This window comes from Dermacentor albipictus, chromosome 9 (assembly GCF_038994185.2).
Source record: "Dermacentor albipictus isolate Rhodes 1998 colony chromosome 9, USDA_Dalb.pri_finalv2, whole genome shotgun sequence".
NCBI classification, from domain to species: domain Eukaryota; kingdom Metazoa; phylum Arthropoda; class Arachnida; order Ixodida; family Ixodidae; genus Dermacentor; species Dermacentor albipictus.
Window position 1 is genome coordinate 57,048,316 of NC_091829.1, and position 18,731 is coordinate 57,067,046.

An 18,731-nucleotide genomic window follows, 5' to 3' on the forward strand; every position below is an offset into this window, starting at 1 on the left:
TGCAAAACTAGCAACTGTATCATGCTCGTTTGAAAGACTAGTCACTGTAACAGGCTGATATTACAAATGTATCTTAGTCTACACAGTACCGCGCCTCCCATTAAGTTACACACCGCTAGTTTACATTTGTACTAAAAATATAAAGCAGGGGTATATCGGTAATATTATTGTGTTTTTGAACTCTAAAAAAACCTTGTGTTGCATCGGTTCAGAAATCTCCTGTTCTACATTTGTGTCTAGTTGTTCAGGCAAGCATTATCGATGTGGCTCACACAAGAAGTTTACTGACGTGAATCACATATCTCACTTCGTCTTGTACAATTTTCCAATGCACAAAACAGTCTAAAGCAGACAATAATATATACAGTGCACTAATCAAAGGACGGGTTGACAATGTTGTCTACAATCTCGTTCCACTTAGAAATGTGTAATGACCATTCCATCAACAAATTTATATGCACGTGTTGAAGTTTTATATTCACACTTGATTGTGTGAAGTATATTACATCATTACATCATTATACAATTTCTACGTGAAGGATTTTGTTACACAAGTCACAGCCGTAATTCGTGAGCATTATTATGGATACCCCTTCTTAGGGGCCATAGTAAATATATGACACACCGTCTAATAATAGATGATCGGTGTATTAATGTTGTCATTTTTAATTGTACAGAAACTAATATGCCACTCCATTAAGAAGTGGTCGACTCCATTTGCTGCCAATTCGCCGGTAAGAATTTCACTCATCAAGACACGTGCAGGCTTTAAAACCGGGTAGACTGATCTTTGTGGTTTTCTTTGCAATTCCACTATTCCACTTCCTTTCCAAAGGCTGTACGTAATCCCTATTGGTAGTAATTTTTCGAAGAGCTTTCTTCCTTTTGTTCGGTTTTCGCAGTTTTGATTTGAAGTTTCCAGAGGACACGTTCCACGCAACTATGGCTGAAATACATTCTTTCAGACCATGTCTTTGCGATTCTGGATCCTGGCAGTTGGGGCATCTACGTGTAGCTGTGATATGGAATGTTTCCAAGCGCATTTTAGTTGGCAGGATGCCCCACCTTCTTCTCCATTCAAAATATCTAATTTCTCTGGGAAGCCGTGTTTCGTCCCACAGCTTCCAATTTCTTCTTGCGCTTTTCTTCGTCTTTTCCGGTTTCGATTCATGGATTACCAGTCCCTCACTCGCGTCTCCTGGTTTTATTTCCGTAAGTGCTGCGTTTGGTAACGACTCTTCGATGGCCCACTTGGTGTACACAACATCCTTATAGAGCTGTAGTGGGACTTCCGCTCGGGGACCTACCCATTTTTCTGTGGTTATGAAGCGATCGAAGGTACTTGACCAGTAACGTAAGACCAGTCTTCCGACATGGTCACATGTATTAGTCAACGTGGTGGCCATTTTAGCAGCTAAAACTCTGGCGGTTAGGGCCACATTTGGCATGGCTAATCCGCCTTTAGACACTGGAAGTCGAATGATTTTCTGAGTTACCGGAATCTCTTTGGGAAGGAAAAGTACTCTGCTGAGAGCGCGTTAGTCGGCAGGAGCAACACTCCGATTCCGATCGCACTATAACCGATTGATGGTGATGTTTCCGTTTGATGATCATTACAACTCGCCTGTGCTAACATTGGGTTTGCTTCGTATGACTCTAGACTAGCCTGAAAAAAATCTTAGTGCGTAAAACTGAGTAGTAGTTTGTCTGCAGAAAAACAGTGCTGTTACAGAGTTGCTGCTCGGTCACTTTGGGGGTCCGTTGAGAATTTCATGCCTACCCACTTAACCAAAGAAGAGCCGGCGCGTTTCTAATACATGTACCTTGCGTCCGACCACAGGTACGCAATGAGGACTTCAATAACCGCCCCAGTGTCGCCGACACCAACCGCTAGGGGTGCGAATAAAATCGCACATTCCAAACTATTGCCCCGCTTGCTTGATCTCTGGTCTGCAGCACTAATTGCACGCCGAGCTTTGCCGAGTTCAAGCTCGCGAAATGTTAGCGCTTCTGATCTTGATCCCCAACGATGGCAGACACGTGGAGCATGCGTATACTTCGAGGTTTGCAGATCTCGAACACTTTTGCCTCGCGATATATGCGATCAAAGAGTTGTCAACGTGAGTGAACAGCGCAGTCCACCGTTTAAAGGGAACACCTATGATGCATGCCTCTCACCCTGCTGGCGCAGTTGTTGGAATAAAAGTTGAAGCAGCGCGAATGGGACGACAATCGAAAACACGACACACAACAGGGGGAAGCGCTGTACTGCCAACTGGAAATGTTATTGAAAGATCAACAAGCTTTTATACAGCATTCCATACATACAGCATTTTATACAGCATTCTTTATATAGAAGAGAGGAAAAAACTGTGTTCTTCTGTGACCCTCTTCTGTGACCCCCTTTTCCCGAGTTTTGAATGAGCGCTGTCATAGGGAAGCATGCCTTGCTTAGACCTAGGTTGGTAAGCTCAGCAAGCATGGTGGTTTGAAGCAAATGAAAGAATAATATCGAAGAATTTAATGTTAATTTTATTCGGCAGTTCAAAGACGAACTTAAGTCCCCCACCGTGGGTACTGAAAATTCTCAGAATATTTTTCACTTCGTCAAAGCAATAACCAGGTCGCTGCTTTAAAAGAACCAGGTAGTCGTCGACGTATAGCAATAAATGAGCGTAACTGGGGAGATCAACTAAAGCATCGTAAATGCGTTTTTCAGTGCTATATCAAAATATATCGCTAAGCACGGGTGCGATGGATGAACCGATACAAATACCGGTGTGTTGGATACAAAAATTTCTCGTCACGATTGATGGCTGTCGAATGAAGATAAAATTCTAAGAGCGTTGTGAAATTGTCAACGTTTATGCCTAGTGAGTTTTGAAATTCTTGTTCGCCTGTTTCGTTTATAATTTCATGTACAGTAAAAGTAGTTGGGAAGTGTGTCTGGAAGCTACGTCAATACACCAATGCAATCCATGTGCGCGTAGCAAGGCGCCACCGTCACCAATCACGAGCCGTCGCCTGCAAAGCCAGACGATTGCGCGCTTGGCAGAGAGAAAACAATTCCACGCGCTCTCCAGTCGCGTGTTTCATTTAACAGTGGACGGCACTGCGCATCGTGCACTTCACGATTTCGCTTCCACCTCGCTGTAAGACGCGTGTTCTCTCGCTGCTGTCAACTCTGGAAAGCTTCGTCGCAAGGTGTCCATATGCATCGCAGAGGGTCGCACTACCCGAAACAATGGTTTATTTCACAAGCGTTACTATATAACCCTGGAGCTGCCGTCTGCGAGCACGAACGTGATGGTTAGTACATGCGTTCTAATAAACGTCGTCCTTGTCGAATAAAGCGTGCCGCTTTGTGACTTTGCGGACTGATCAACTTCTACAAAAGTTTGCCTCATAAACGCAATAATTCGCGCTGATTTCTGAAGTGCGCAGGATCTTATTGGCTCGCATTTTTTTAATAGGGTTGCTTCAAAATTTAGGCCTATACAGGTGTATAATATGCAAAAGGTAAAGCCACAAGAAGTTTTGAAGCCACGATGTTGAAGATCGGATAAATTCATGTAATAACCATCATTCCCATGCGTGCTGAACGATCCGTGAACGAGAAGTATCTCCAGTATTTTCAACAAAAGAAACCAAATGACGAATAACTGTGACGGCTAACTGACGTTATCATACTGAAGCGCAAAATGGACAAGATGGTGGAGACGTGCACGTGTTACACGTAAATGTCGCAGTGATAACCACTCGCCTTTACAACGCACGCACACGCCGAAAGTTATCGCTTATCGTCGATAAAAATACTAACATTCGACATGCAGTCCACAGTAGTCCTCTCTGCATAGCAACTCGGTTAAGCTGTCGTTCCAGTGTGCGCGCGGCTGGAGGCGCTCTCGATGACCGAGCCAAGCTTCGCAACTTCCTTGTGAGGCGCGCACGAGGCGTCCTCCGCGTCCCCGGCCTGTGAACCGGAAGCGGCGAGCGCCCCCGCTTCCGGCTTGGAGGAGCCCGCTTCGGCGAGTGACTTCCCACTCACGGACAGAGGCCCGCAGCAGGAGACGCAAGCCATCCGGATCCTCTGCGCCGCGAGAATCGCGTAGAGCGGGACTCCCTGCAGTATCGTCTGGTAGACGACAGGCACGATGACCAGGTCCGAGTCCGGTCGTGGAAGTGACGTGTACATGATGACGATGACGATGGCGCTGTTCTGGAAGGCGACCTCGATGGCCAGCGCGATGATCTGCGCCCGGTTGAGGCGCCCCGCCAGGGCGCCCAGCGTGCCGGCGCCGTACGCGCTCCAGGATATCAGCGCGCCGCACAGCACGGCCTGCCACGTTATCAGCTGGAAGATGTACCTGCGATGGAAGAGGTGCGATAGACGCGCGTGCTGAGGTGTCACGATGACGACCGGCCGCGACAGTTCAGTGGTTAGGGCGCTGCGCGGCAGAGCTGTATACGAAGTCGACAGTTCGATCGGTGGCCGCTTTTCGACGGGCGCAGAATGCCAAGAAAGCGCTCGTGTCTCTTGCTTTACATGCACGTTAAACAATTCCAGTCCTGTTGTGCAGTTATGAGGACGTTAAACCCAAAAATTTACACAGTGATTTATAATATCATCCCCTTTGTAACGAGGTGGCAACAAGCAGTCACCTAGCCTGCTTGAGGTAGTCAAGCTTTATTACACCTAGTTCCGTCTAGCATATTGTTTCTCTTATTTCTATCACTATTCTTTTATTAAAATACATGCCTTTATATTGTGAAGTAACCTACATCTGTGATGACTCTGGCTCCATCTCTTCCTTACTTTTTTCCCACCAATATTAAGCGTACAGTGCTTATCTAGACAGCTGGCCAGTTAACGCTTCCATCCGCTTTGAACCCCAGCGATTCTGGAAGGCGGACTTTGGTTACGGTCCCGGGTGGGTGACGCCCCCAGGTGGCTGACGCCCCCAATGCACGCGCCAGGGGCGTTTCTTGCATTTCGTCCCAACAGAAATGCGACCACAGCGGCCGGGTTTTGATACCGCCACCTCGTGCTTGATGACTATCTATGAGTATGCGATTGTACCTGACAATACGGAAGCGAATTTCGTAATACGACATCACAGAATCCGCAAGTTTCTGTGTGTTTACTATCGCCGTATCTGAAGCGTCTGGGTAGTCCTGACGCTCGGCGTGGATGACTGAGTGCATGCGACGTCGAGTCGCATACGGCAGGTAAAGAAGGATATTTGCGAGTACAATCAGTTGCACCTCTGGTTCCTGCGATGGGCACTAACGCCGATGTTGAATTTACATCACGAAGGAAGCAATTTCATACTCTGCGAAACTCCCTTTTGGTGCAAAGCGTCAAAAGCAATTTGGCGAAGTTGGAGAGTAAGAGTTTGGACATTTAAAGGGAACAGATTTTTTGTTGTTGTTTCGCACGTTTTCACGCTCCGAAGGGGGTCAGTCTTTTTTTACAGTCGATGGAAATGCGCCGGTGCGCAGAGCGCGTGATTTCGTCTAAATGCGTGACACATTCGTCACAGGACGCCAATATTTGCCACGCGTCACGCCCTGAAGAGACTTCTGGAATTCGAGAGAGGCTTGAACACTAACTTCAAGTTAAGCTACAAAAGTCTATTTTCGGAAGGGAAGTGCTACACCGTTCGATACCGTAGAAAATTATGTTATAAAAGTGAATACTGAGAGACAAGCAAGCAGTGCTGTCGCGACGTCCCCAGGAGCAACCCGTTCTGGACGTGTCTGCGCGGGAAATAAGTAGGCACGCGCCAGGGATGGAGGCCCATCTTCAACAGCATCCGTAATTTTTACTAACATTTTACAACAACATAGGCACTAAGCAACAACGGCGGGTAATCTCACGTAGCCAAGTATCTCTTCCTAATTACCATCTTAACAACATCTAGCTTGAAGCAGTATCATGTTTTAAATGCCTGGGAGTGCACCTTACAAATGATCGCTAATGGAAACGACATATTAAACACATGACATCAAAAGCTAACCGCATGCTTGGCTACGTGCCTGAAACGCAATTTCCCGTTCGCACCTTTTTCTCTGAAGAAACAACTACATGTCGCCTACATTCGACCTAATCTAGAATATGCATAATCTATATGGGACCCTCATGAATTAACAATAATCAACACCTTAGAAGCTGTGCAGAATCATTCCGTTGGTTTTATTCTTAAGAATTAAGAGCGTACAGCAAGCGTAACTAGATGAAGCTTGCCCTCAACATGTCTCCCCTTGCCGAACGCAGAAAGATCGCTCGTCTAAATTTGCTTCATAAAATATACTATTTAATTCCCACGCTCGTCACGCTATGTGGAATCCGCCTCTTTTACTTCTGCACGCCTGGACGACCGTCAAAAGATGAACATCCCGTTCGACAAAATGTCCACCTATGGAAACTCGTTTCTTCCAAAAACATGCCAGGAGCGGAACCACCTACTGGATCCACTAGTCTGTACTGCTAACGCCGATGACCCTCGCAAGGCACTTACTAATTTTACCTAGTGTACCTTCATGCGAATGCGCAGCGAAGCTGTTCCGTTTTCTTCTGACCAGTACTGTCCATTAGACCCTTCCTTCTGTAATAATTTATTGTATGCCCCGAGGGTACTATAACTAAATGCTGCCCGCCAGGACCGCGAGGCGGAAAGAAATGCGAACCGCCCATGTGACCCCGATCCTGCAAAGTTGGAACGTTTTTTCACCCGCCGTGGTTGCTCAGTGGCTATGGTGTTGGGCTGCTGAGCACGAGGTCGCGGGATCGAATCCCGGCCACGGCGGCCGCATTTCGATGGGGGCGAAATGCGAAAACACCCGTGTACTTAGATTTAGGTGCACGTTAAAGAACCCCAGGTGGTCGAAATTTCCGGAGTCCTCCACTACGGCGTGCCTCATAATCAGAAAGTGGTTTTGGCACGTAAAACCCCATAATTTTTTTTTGGAACGTTTCACCGGAGCCAGGTTTCAGAGGGAGTTTGTGGGGAACCAATTTGGTGGGACCTGTCTTGTGTGCGACCGCTTGTGGTCTTCGAGTGACCTCACAACCATTACTGGACTGCAGGGGGTCGACAAACGCACGATCGCCTTGGGTACGGTGAAGCAATGTGTATCCTCGGAGTGCGGGGAGGTGCGTGTCTGGTCTACGTGCAGGGATTTGTTAGTGAACCGTGTCGTGCCGTCTTTTGAAACAATACATGGGTATGTGTACCCCCCCGGTGCGTCATCACCTTCCGAGGCCCAACATCGTGGAGGAGCGACTTGTGGCGCCTGGCCTTCCATTTATGTGCATACAGCGTTTTACGCACAGCAATGGATGGCTCTTTCTCGCCAATTAACACAGATATCACACAGTACAGCTTCGCTGGCCGTCCTCCTTCACAATTTGTGCTGCCTTCACCATGCACTGCTATCGACCTACGCACTATACTTGGGAAGTAATGCTGTCATGTCTCTTTGCTTTATGAGGTGCACATAAGGCAATTCGCTTATTTTGACGCTCATCTTCGACCAGCTTTCGCATAACTTTCCGAAAGCAAAAACTCAAATTATTTTCGATTGATTGCCCTTGGAGGGGCGAAGCATTCGCATTACCTCTGGACAGTGGCTGTCAGGATCAGGAGGATGACGAGAACACAGATGGTGACGAGCTTTGAGTACTCCACCAACGTCAAAGCCAACTTGGGTCTGAACTGCTGGATAAGTAGGCCGATGGAAAGTGGCACTGCTAGAATCGCCAGGCTGGTGACGAGGTTGCCGTAGGGGATGGTCAACACCTTGGTCTCGTCTTGGGAGATCTCGTTTCCCAGGAGGAACACCCACAGGGGCATCATGACTGCACGGCAGCACGCAAAAAGCACGTAAACGCCAGAAATGATAGAGAAGGTTAGTACTGCGAACGCAAGATAACTTATATGCAACACTAGTCTGGACGGCCACAGCTAAATATCTGAAAAGGCTGTCATTTTGCAACAAAAAAAAATTGTAGGACGCTTCAGGTTTGACTTTAAGAGCGGAGTGCGCGATAGGATTCAAAGGACCACTGGCTGCTTCACACGCTTCCCTGCAACTGCAGCTTATGTAACCGTAATGTTTACCGGGAAACATTGGCGGCGAACGCTAAACACGAAGACGAGCTTTCTGGCAGGTGCGCGGCCTCTATCGTGGGCCGATTCCAAATGGTGTGCCCAGTTTCGCCAAAAAATTGCGTAATATTAAGGCTTCTGTTATTGTTTCGCACTTTTTCACTGTAAATCTGAGAAGATTTACCATAAAAGGCAGGCGCTGTCGGTGTTTTGTTTCAGCACATTTGTTTATGGGCTGTCATTCTCAAAATTCTGAGGAATGACTTTGTCAAGAACAAAAGACAAGGGCATGAAAAACTTTAGTCACTGAATAGTGTGGCGATATAACCCGCATGTATCGCATTTCATATAGCAAGGCGTGGCGTATACATATACCTAAATATATGTACAGACATTTTCCTTCACGGACGTGTCCGTCGGCGCCGACGCCGACACCGGATATTGTGCGACGGCACACTTAACCATATCGCGTTAAAGCCATTAACTAGGCTAATTAGCTGAGTCTCCTACTTTTCCTATGTATGAACCTTGTTTCAGAAACCTTATATCGTAAACCTTTCCCTCTTTTTGAGGTTTTGGCACCTTTACTGACTAGAATATGTTACTCTTCTGCACCACTATAAGGTTGGGAAGTATGCCAAGTATTTTCCAAAAGTTATCCTTTTGTCAATGAAATGACGGCACTATGGTCGCCCTAATACATATGTTGCACTCAAATTTGGCACCGGGATGCCTCCTTCCACTTCTGACACTAGCCAGTACTGGCAATGGTGCTGGTAAACGCCATGTTGCCGTTAAGGTATGTGAAGGGTTTTCCGAAAGTTATCGTTCGGGCAACGACACTGGCGTATCGATCATGGTTTGCGATTAAGATACCCATTGCATTCAAATATGGCCCCGGGATGCCTTCTTCCACGTGCGACACTCACAAACGCTGGCAATGGTGCTGATAAACGTCATGGTGATGCTAAGGTTGAGGTCGCCGTTGAACACAAGCGTCCAGAGGTTGCTTGCGCTGCCCCCTGGCGAGCAGCCCAGCAAGAAGATGCCGAACCGCTGGAGGGAATCTTTCAGGATCAGCAGTCCGATGGAGTAGGACGCCTGCAGTTTGGTACAGAACGTAACTTTTGGGTAGGAGCTCTGATAGAACACTGCTGGGAAATCTCCGACTGCAGTCTCATTCATGCAAGAGGTCATCTACTGAGACGAAGGGTTGTAGGGGGCAACGCATCCATTAGTTGTACAAGACAGGCTTGAGACAAGAAGTGCTTCTTCAGTCCGTCTAAGCGGAGAATTGCGATAGCGAATTTGACCACTTGAAGCGACGCACTACCTCCGCCCGACCAGCCGTCGGAGGCAGCGAAACACGGGTGTCCAATGTCTGTCAGTTGAGCACTCTTGTGGAGAAGCCAAGAGGCTTGTCTAGAGCACGCTAGCCGCGTGCTCCCTGACATTTTGTGCTCAACCGGCTGCATGCGTGGCTAAATTTAGGAAACGCCTTGTCTTCACTCTCTCCGCTTCACCTCACGTTCTGAAAGCTGTTTTGGTAGTTACAACGGCATTTTACCCATGCACACAAGGGCACTCGAGTACGGATGTGTTTGCTGGGATCCCCGTACTTGCGAATTGGCTGACGATCTTGAAAATGTTCAGAATGTATGGCAGTTTGATTTGTGATAGGAAAGTTAACCAAAGAAGCTTTGTATGACCCAGAATAAGCGTAAGCTGGAATTGCCGGGGTTAAAAAAATGCTGTAGAAAATGGCTTCGAATAAGCTGTTTTTATTTTTCATATCACATACCTTTTAAAAACAGGTATAGATAGAGAAACGTGTATTGGGCCGTCATCGTATACCTCGCAGAGAAGAGTCCATTGTCGTAAAAATTTATAAATGTCCTTTTGGAGGTGACGCCTTGCATTACCATATTAGACTGGAAAGTTTTTGCACCGGCAAATGCTTACATAGTGCCCAAGTGAATTCCATCGCGCTTTGTGTGTTTGAGTTGAGTGTCAGTTACATTACGTTACATATAGGATGTAAACGTCCTCTTGGTTTACGGTATAGGTGAAGCAAGTACTCAACGAACGGACGGACGGACGGACGGACGGACGGACGGACGGACGGACGGACGGAAGAAAGAACGAAAGAAAGAACGAAAAAAAAAGAAAGAACGAAAGAAAGAACGAAAGAAAGAAAGAAAGAATGAAAGAAAGAATGAAAGAAAGAAAGAACGAACGAAAGAACGAACGAAAGAACGAACGAAAGAACGAACGAAAGAACGAACGAACGAAAGAACGAACGAACGAAAGAAAGAAAGAAAGAAAGAAAGAAAGAAAGAAAGAAAGAAAGAAAGAAAGAAAGAAAGAAAGAAAGAAAGAAAGAAAGAAAGAAAGAAAGAAAGAAAGAAAGAAAGAAAGAAAGAAAGAAAGATACAAGGAGCCCACAAGCTCCCTCTGACTGCGACACCGATTTTATTGGCGTCCATCAGATGTCATGCGGCGACTACCAAGTCCACCACTGAAATGGCGATTTTACCGACGTTCGAGATCAGTGCTGCTCACCAGGGGCATGAAGATGAACTGGCAGAGGCAGCCTATGGTCGACGCCAACGGCTGTTTTAGGCACTGCAGTATGGCGCCCATGTCGACCTGGCAGCCCATGCTGATGTAGTTGAGAAACAGCATCAGGCCGACCACCACGGGGAAGGTCTTCTGCAGCACCGTTCTCGCGCGTAGCACGGCGACCACGTAGCTCAGTTCGACGCAGTTGGTCTCGGCGTCGCCTCGCAGCTCGCATACCTGAGTGCGGAACAATCTTAAGGTCTGACGCGCAATCTTGTATCCTCAAATCTGGAGAAAAATCGGGGGCATATTCACTTTTCATTTCCCTTCTTATCACCGTGCGACTAGCATGTTACAAGCACGTTTTTTTTTTACGTACCCAGGGGTTTGATGCGCAAGCAGCATATATATATACTTGAATAAAGTGACCGTCTCCTCGCGCTTGTAACTGTAAAATTGGTTTCTATTTGCCTCCACACAGATGTGAAGATGCAACCTCTCCTGGGGGCTCGCTCCAGCGTATCACAAGTGCTATTCCAGTCCATGCTTTAAGTTTCCCCTGCTTAAATACCAATTTCGCCGTATCCAAAAGGAGTATCATGTGTGATAATGCTAGGCATTGCAGGGTAGTGTTACGAAAGGATGTGAGGCATTTGCGTCGCACTGGACACGAGTGGTAGCATGTCCCCATCTCCGAGAACGAAACCGGACGCGGTAATTAAACGCACGGAGCGTGTATGTACCCACCCTGAAGTGGAGCTTGGTGTAGCCGATGAAGACCCCGCGAACCGTCACGTTGAAGGCGCTGCCGTTGGTATCCGAGTGCAGGTTCACCTTCGAGAGGTCCACCGTGGCTACACTGGGGTCGGCGCTGCTCACCGCGACCACCCGATCACCCGTCATGGCGAAGGACACTTGGACGACGACCTCGCGCTTTTCCTTGACGCTGATTCGGCGCGGCGGATCGAACGTGACGGCGTAGGGACCGCGCTCGATGCGGCCGGATTTGTTGCCCCCGCCGAAGTCGGCCCGCTCCTGGACGTCGTCGGCGACGTCGCGGACCTCGAGGCCCTGCTCCTGGACGTCGTGGGCCTCTTCGAGGCCCGCGAAGGTCGGGAAGAGAACTAATCCAGCGGTCGCTTTGTTGTCCAGAGAGTACGCCGAGTCCAGAAATGCGGCGCGGGAGAGCGCGCACAAAAGCAGGGCTGAGAACTGGCCGTGACGCATGACGAAACCACCGTATACTAGGCCCTTGCTCCCAGAGGCTCATGTGGTGCAGGATGGCTCCTGAAGACCGGAAAGGACTGTTCCTGCTCGGGGCAGCAAAAAAAAAAGTCTTTATCACGGCGTTACCGGCACAGTGTAAATAATGTACCTGGTCTACAACTGTCAAGCGGTCGATTCTATCGTTATCGCTTGCGCATGAAAATGTAAGCTGACGTCGCAATAAGGCCACGCATGGCCATGCCGCATGAGCGCTCGGTGCGTGATCCATGCACTCGTACCCAATCGATCTTGTACCCGGCAGCCAGTCACTCGGCTACCGTACAAAGGTGTGATTCACACTGTACGTAACGGGAATCCTAACACCATGCATTTGGAGGCGACGCTACAGGGGACCACATGGAACTGGACGCGATAGCGTCTAGTGCATGTGGTCCTCTGTAGCGCAAAACTCCTTCGCCGCACGATTTACGAAGCTCCTTATAGAGTCCATGTTCAACCGGGCCGGCATGTTGACTGAATACTAGCGTCTAAGTCCGTAGACTGTCGGGTGTCGGCCGAAAAAAAATGACAACCCCTCGACTCTGTGAAGATGGAATAGCAGCCAAAGGTGACAACAGTTAGAGCTCACAAACATAAAGCAAAGTGCTTTCGTTGTCATTCCATCTTCACAAAGTGCAATGCATGGTTGTCATATGGTGCGTTGCGAGTCTGGCGTCGTCGTTTTTTCGGAGGTTGCCCGGGCTCGCGATTGTCGTTTTCGTTCAGCATCGCGGGAACGTTCCTCGTCGGTGGTCGCTTCACGCCGGCGCCCTTTACATTCTCGCTGCTGTTCCCTCCGGTGCTCCTTGTACGCATGTTGTTATTCGGTTGTACGAACCATACGTGTACGCCCCATAGGTAACGCAGCTGTTTTTAGCACCGATGCCTCTCCTGCGATAACCTTGACGTCATGCTATTGATCACGGCGAGCGTTCTAATCTGTTCCGCATTTTGACTTCTGCACCACCGCACTGCATCCGTATGGGTTTGTTAGAAATCGTTAGGTCCGTTCCTGTTGCCGGACGCCGAAACAACTACGGAAGGTTAGTCATATACAGCTGTCGCTGGGAAAGGGATGCGTTGGAAACAGGGAAACGGGGAGCGCTGGAACGATCTTTAGACGTTCAGCGCTATTCCGTTCTTTCCTGTCTCGCGCCGTATTTTGGCCCATGTCAAATTGCAAAACAAAGGAGTCTACGAACCTTGTACCATGCGACGCCGCTAATCTTCACCTTCTTCCTCTTCTTCCTTCAAATTTCGGAACGTGCCGCTATTCGTAGAATTGACAGTGGTTTGCTTGCATGCTTCCTCACTTGTGGCGCTTGCCCACCACGGGGGATTGGCGAAGAAGCCGATGGTTAAAGGGAAAGTGTGAGAGAGAAACCTAAACGGAAAAGTAAACCAGAGTCATGTATAAAGGTAATGTTAATTAAGAAATAGATTCACGTGGCAGATATGGAAATAAAAATACATGTAATTATATGTAAACAGCAAATTTTGTGTTCGTTTTTGAATGGTATTAGAATAACTTCAAATACACAGTCAGCGATTTCATGATCTATCCAATTATTGGTTTCGAGAATTGACAAGGTAGCCTCCTTGTGTCGCAGACATAGTCGTACATGGCCGCGCAGATGTTCCTGTGGCTAAGCAACAGTGAAGAAGCCTCGAAGGAGAGGATATCTTAGGTAGTTAAAGAAATACCCAATTTTCGGAATGAAAATGCTAATTTATTCCTCCGATTTCTAAATCGATGGCATGCTAGTAGAAAGTGTTCAATGTTTTCGGATTCCTGACACGTAGGACACAGGGAGGGCGGTGCCAGACTAGACCTGTATAGGTGAAACTTTAATGGGGCGATGCGGCATCGTAATTTCGTTATGCAGATTTCTAATTTACGTGCGGGACACCATTTATTGTCCCAAGATAAGGGCAAATAATTAAATTCCAACGCTTAGATTTTCAGTTTTGTAGGCTCTTGGAAAAGAGAAAATTTTCTAAACCTATAGCTGCAGGGACATAAGCCGAAGTAGGCATAACGTACATAGCTTGACGTCGTAGTTCTGCGGAAACCCGCAAGGTGGAGAGAAGTAATTCTTCTCTCCACCTTGCGGGTTTCCGCAGAACTATGACGTCAAACACTTGCCTTTGCTTCGTGTGTTGTCGACAAATTCGACTTCTCCCTGCCATCTGGTACCGCCTGGTTAGCTCAGATGGTAGAGCGGCTGCCCCGGAAAGGCGGTGGTCCCGGGTTCGAGTCCCGGACCAGGACGAATTTTTCTTCAACTCTGAGGCTTTTGTTTCCAGGAACCCGTACGGGTTTCCCTTGTCGCAATTGCTACGAACGGTTGGATGTCTGGTTTTCCCTTTATTAATTTAACGTACATAGCTGGTCCATCAAGAGATATCCGGGCAAGTGTGTCGGCCATTTCATTTAATAATATAACACGATGGCCTGGAACCTATATCAACCACACCAGGCTTAAGTTTGGCGGGATTGATGATTTAAATGTATTGGCTACAATAGTGTCTGAAGACGAAGTGAGCGATGGGCACACTGACAGTGAAACGGTCACTATAACCGCTGTTGAATGCTTTGAAGTAAGTTTTCGATGGCAGGGGCCTGAGAGAGATGTTTGTTTGTTTGCGTCTACGAGTGACTCACAACAACTATGGGGTACTGACCATGAATCGGGTGACTTAGTAAAAACAATTAAACGAATGTAAAAAGAAGCACCGTTGAAAATTTTGAATAGCTGAAAGGATCAATTCAGATAAAGTTTAAGAATTTAGCGATGGAATCGTCCTGATTCAATTAGGTATCTCACAACAGCTGAACCAACATCCCCATGATAGTGTCCCAGAAGAGAGGCTCCGAAAGATAGAATATCAGGATTCCTCATACTCGATCCAGCATCATGAAATGGCCTTACTAAAGTACATCTTAATTTTGAATGACGGCGACATGACATGAAGAAGCATTCCAGTGTCTCGTGCTCACCACAGTAAGAGCGCAAAGAGGGGGGCGCTAGACTAGATCGATGCAGATAATACTTTAATGTAGGTATTCGACCTCTAAACTTTGTAAAGACGACATCAGTTTTTCTGTTACGGCATAAGCTTCTGCTCCTAGGAAATAGGAGCTGTCGGTAATCAGTTAAATTTATTAACGATAGGTTCAAAGAGTCTTGCATAACGGCGCGTATCCTGAACGTAGCAGCACTTATAAAAGCTGATACGGGAAGGATCGGAATAACTGGAACACTAAGGGCCGCTCTCGCCGAGCTGTCTGCTAATTCATTAATAGCTAATTTATTTATTTATTTATTTATTTATTTATTTATTTATTTACATCAGGGTCTTTCGGCATTAGAGAGGGGAGGGGGTTATGCAAGAAATAAGGAAGAAATATATTACGAGCTCATACACAATATTTGATAATTATACAATGTTAGCTGAAACTGTATACAGTAATAGAACATCACGTATAAAGGTAACATTGAAACGGAAAACACCGAGAGTAGTTCGTACAAATATTTGCTATTATGCAGTGTTAGCTAGTGCTTTTGGACCAATCCTTTGTGACCAGGCACCCATACCAATCTGATTAGTGTTAAGTAAGAGGGTATCAGACAGTGAAATGTGCGCGACCATTGTGAGCCGCTATTTGCTGTGAGATGAACATAAACATACAGAATCCGTTACTACAATAGATATTATGAGATTGAGGAGATCCCTTTTCGTAAAGCTAATGTAACCGCCGGAAACTCGGATAAATATACAGACAGTCAGGAAGTCCTAAACAGAACCACCAGTCTAAAACGGAAGGGAAAATTCCAATTCCTGATTTTTCTTCTGATTGTGATGTATCGGTCGCTATGACGGCGTTTGTTTTTTAGCTCCAATAAGTGATTTGTAATGGCCCATTTATTATATTGTAAGAAAAACGTTTCGCGTTGTTGGGATATATGTCGTCATATATAGGCTGGAGATTCTCTCTCTCACTGCTAATAGGAGGGATCTCACATAATCGTACATCTAAAAGACCGACAACTGCCTGTACAAAGGCGACCTGAGGATTGTGGAACCGAGGCCAGGAGGACTGAAAAAAAATATAAAACAGGCTGAGATATAAAAATGATGTGTAATTTTATAGGGGACTCATGCATCTTCAGGAACGTTCGGAGAGTTAATAGCAGATTTCTACACAAGAGACTGTAAGCGTGTTTGTAGGCATAGTACATTTCGGGCAACGAACTTTGGTAAACCAAGGCACAGGCGTAAAGCTTCCCGTTCTAGAAGAACAAGGGGATGGAATTTATAGAACGCATCCAAATTCCAAAATTGGCAGTACTTACATTTTATAAATAACCACAAAGGGATCTCTGCATCCCCGATCAACTGTTGCCAAGCCTTTTTAGCATTACAACCACTCGCACTCCATATTTATTTATATATTCAACGTACTTGAGCCAAGTAAGGTGGTTATCATATATTTTATGCCAAGTTTTTTTACCCAGTCCACATGGGGTATATTCTGCAGGCGGTAGGTAATGTTTATATGTATTGGATACCTTATGTGTATATGTATATCCTTGTGTTCTACTGGCACGTACCCACTGTGGGGAATTGAAATCGGGTAAAATGAGTCAAAACTTTTTAATAGGTAAGCTATAAACGAAAGGTACACATTGAAGAGCCTGCATGATTTCATAAAACCGAAAATCTTGCCATGACCATGAAGTAAAACAATTAAAGTTCAATTTTGATGAAAGGAAACTAGGCTAAAAGTTTTGTATTCAGAATTATATCTCACCGATCCTGAAAGAAAATCTTGGATGGCAGCGCTAACCTTCCCGTCGCTATGCCCAAGTGTAGAGGCACACAAAGAAAGCACATTTTGAACGGTTAAAGCTAATCCAAGAAAACGGAGTGGTGTTTCTAAGGTTCGTTTTCTTTAAACTAATAAATCGTCAAGAAATATAAAAAGATTTTCTATGGTCTCATCTTCAATACACAAATGACAAATCAGTGAGGGGGCCAGACTAGCCCTATATAAATAAAAATTAAAAAAAAAGGTATGCGACAGCGACGCCTACTAATAAGGCAGACGGGCATTGACTTGTTCTTGTTTCCCCTCAATGACTCATGCCCGCTGCTGGAGATTCGACAAGAAGAAGGTGGTCTTGCAAGTGTTTTGTAAAATATGGTAACCAAAGGAAAACTTCCAATATTAGAGCGTGAATGAGAGAAAAAGAATAAATGGAAAAATTAGAAGAAAGCTATAACGAATTTTATGATGAAATATTTTAACATCAAGCAATAAAATAATCAATATATAATTGAAAATTGCATTAAGGTGATCGTTTTATGTGCTTAGTAAATTATCACTATCAAGAAAAGCATCCCTGTGGCTGAATTCCAGTGAAGACGTCCCAAGAGAGAAAATGGCTGTAGATGTTAGCGATAAGCTTTCTTTGTCCTAAAGAGCGGCGGCAGCTTAGAAAAAAAATTCTCAATTGTTGCAGGTACATTGTAATGATACCACAGTTGACAAAGCGACACTAGACCTGGGTAAATGAATGTTTTACGGCGGAACATGGCAGAGCAGTCTTGTAAAAGAAACTTGAAATTGTTCTTCAGGGACACCAATTATCGTTCCATGAGAAACACAGGTAATTGAAGACAGGAGACAAAGTGAGGGTTGATCTTGCGGAATTCGTTTATGAAAAAATTTCGGTACCTAGGCGTGATTACACAAGCCGAAGTCGGCAAAACAGAGATTGCAGGGTCCTCGAGGGATGCTAACACTATGAATCCGCCATTTTGATACAAGTACAGTTCACGATGAGCCAGTGCCCAAATCAAGCGAACTTGTCATAGGGTGTGAAGGAATTTCTCTACAAAAAAAAAAAATCAACGCCATTTCGCCCTGCAAAGGTGGGTCACTGGCGGAGCTGTAAACATCGTGTTAAGCACCCTGGTGGTACAGACTTCATTACATCACTCATTGTCAATTAGTAACGACGGTCATAATGGCTTTGTGGTCGTTAGGATATGGACTAATGGTATACTCGCAACTGAAAACATATTCTTTGATAACTTGAAATCCATGCACGTACGCCGCTTGGGGGTCGGTTGGGCCGGATCGGTACGGTATCGCAAGCAAAATTTCTGGAACACGAAACGCGCAAACCACTCCATTTTCGGTCCCAGCACGTCCACGATGAAATTACCAACAACGACCACAGGCGTACTGTCAACGCAACTGACCCAAGCGTCGTATTTAAGTAGGAGTGCTTGAGGTAGTGCTTACTGTCAGCACGTCTTTTGTACAGGTCATTTAAACTTTTGTCCTTCGCTTGCCGCACCGTACAAGGGAAAACGGGTTCCTCTTCAAAGACAACGCGTGCGACAAATTAGCAAACCGATTAAACTGCTTGTTTCAAAAACGCAAATTCGCGCAACACGACGAGACAGTTCATTTATTTAATCCTTTTCTGAACATGCAAATGCGCAATGTTTGCGTGAAAGATAAAGTGGATTATCTTGTCGCTGATCCTTACTCCCCTGCTCCTAAAGGAATCCATTCGTCCCGCGTGTTTAGCGTTAGTAAATGCTGTCACGTGTCCCCTCTTCTCGGCACCACATTTCGGGATGATGCGCAGGGCTTGTTCAGTATTTCAGCTTGGTGTACTCTCAATAGCAGTAGCGGATGCCGAGCGCAGAGACTGCTTGTTCTTATAGGTAGAAGATACAGTAACGTACGGCCCGTTCCCTTGGAGCAGTGCT

At 46.1% G+C, this 18,731-nt stretch overlaps 1 protein-coding gene and 1 long non-coding RNA gene across 2 annotated transcripts in view; one reads left to right on the forward strand and one right to left on the reverse strand.

The window, feature by feature from the left end:
* Positions 1-18,731, forward strand: part of LOC135896561 (uncharacterized) — an 89,605-nt gene that overhangs the window by 21,457 nt on the left and 49,417 nt on the right. The gene's annotated exons all lie outside the window — the stretch shown is intronic.
* Positions 485-13,238, reverse strand: LOC135896557 (ileal sodium/bile acid cotransporter-like). The gene is made up of 6 exons (XM_065424987.1): positions 13,142-13,238; positions 11,421-11,983; positions 10,674-10,910; positions 9,041-9,212; positions 7,621-7,861; positions 485-4,367 (listed from the first exon to the last, which is right to left on the reverse strand). Exons 2-6 carry the CDS (start codon positions 11,898-11,900, stop codon positions 3,866-3,868), a joined length of 1,632 nt encoding a protein of 543 aa, XP_065281059.1. The 5' UTR covers positions 11,901-11,983; positions 13,142-13,238; the 3' UTR covers positions 485-3,865.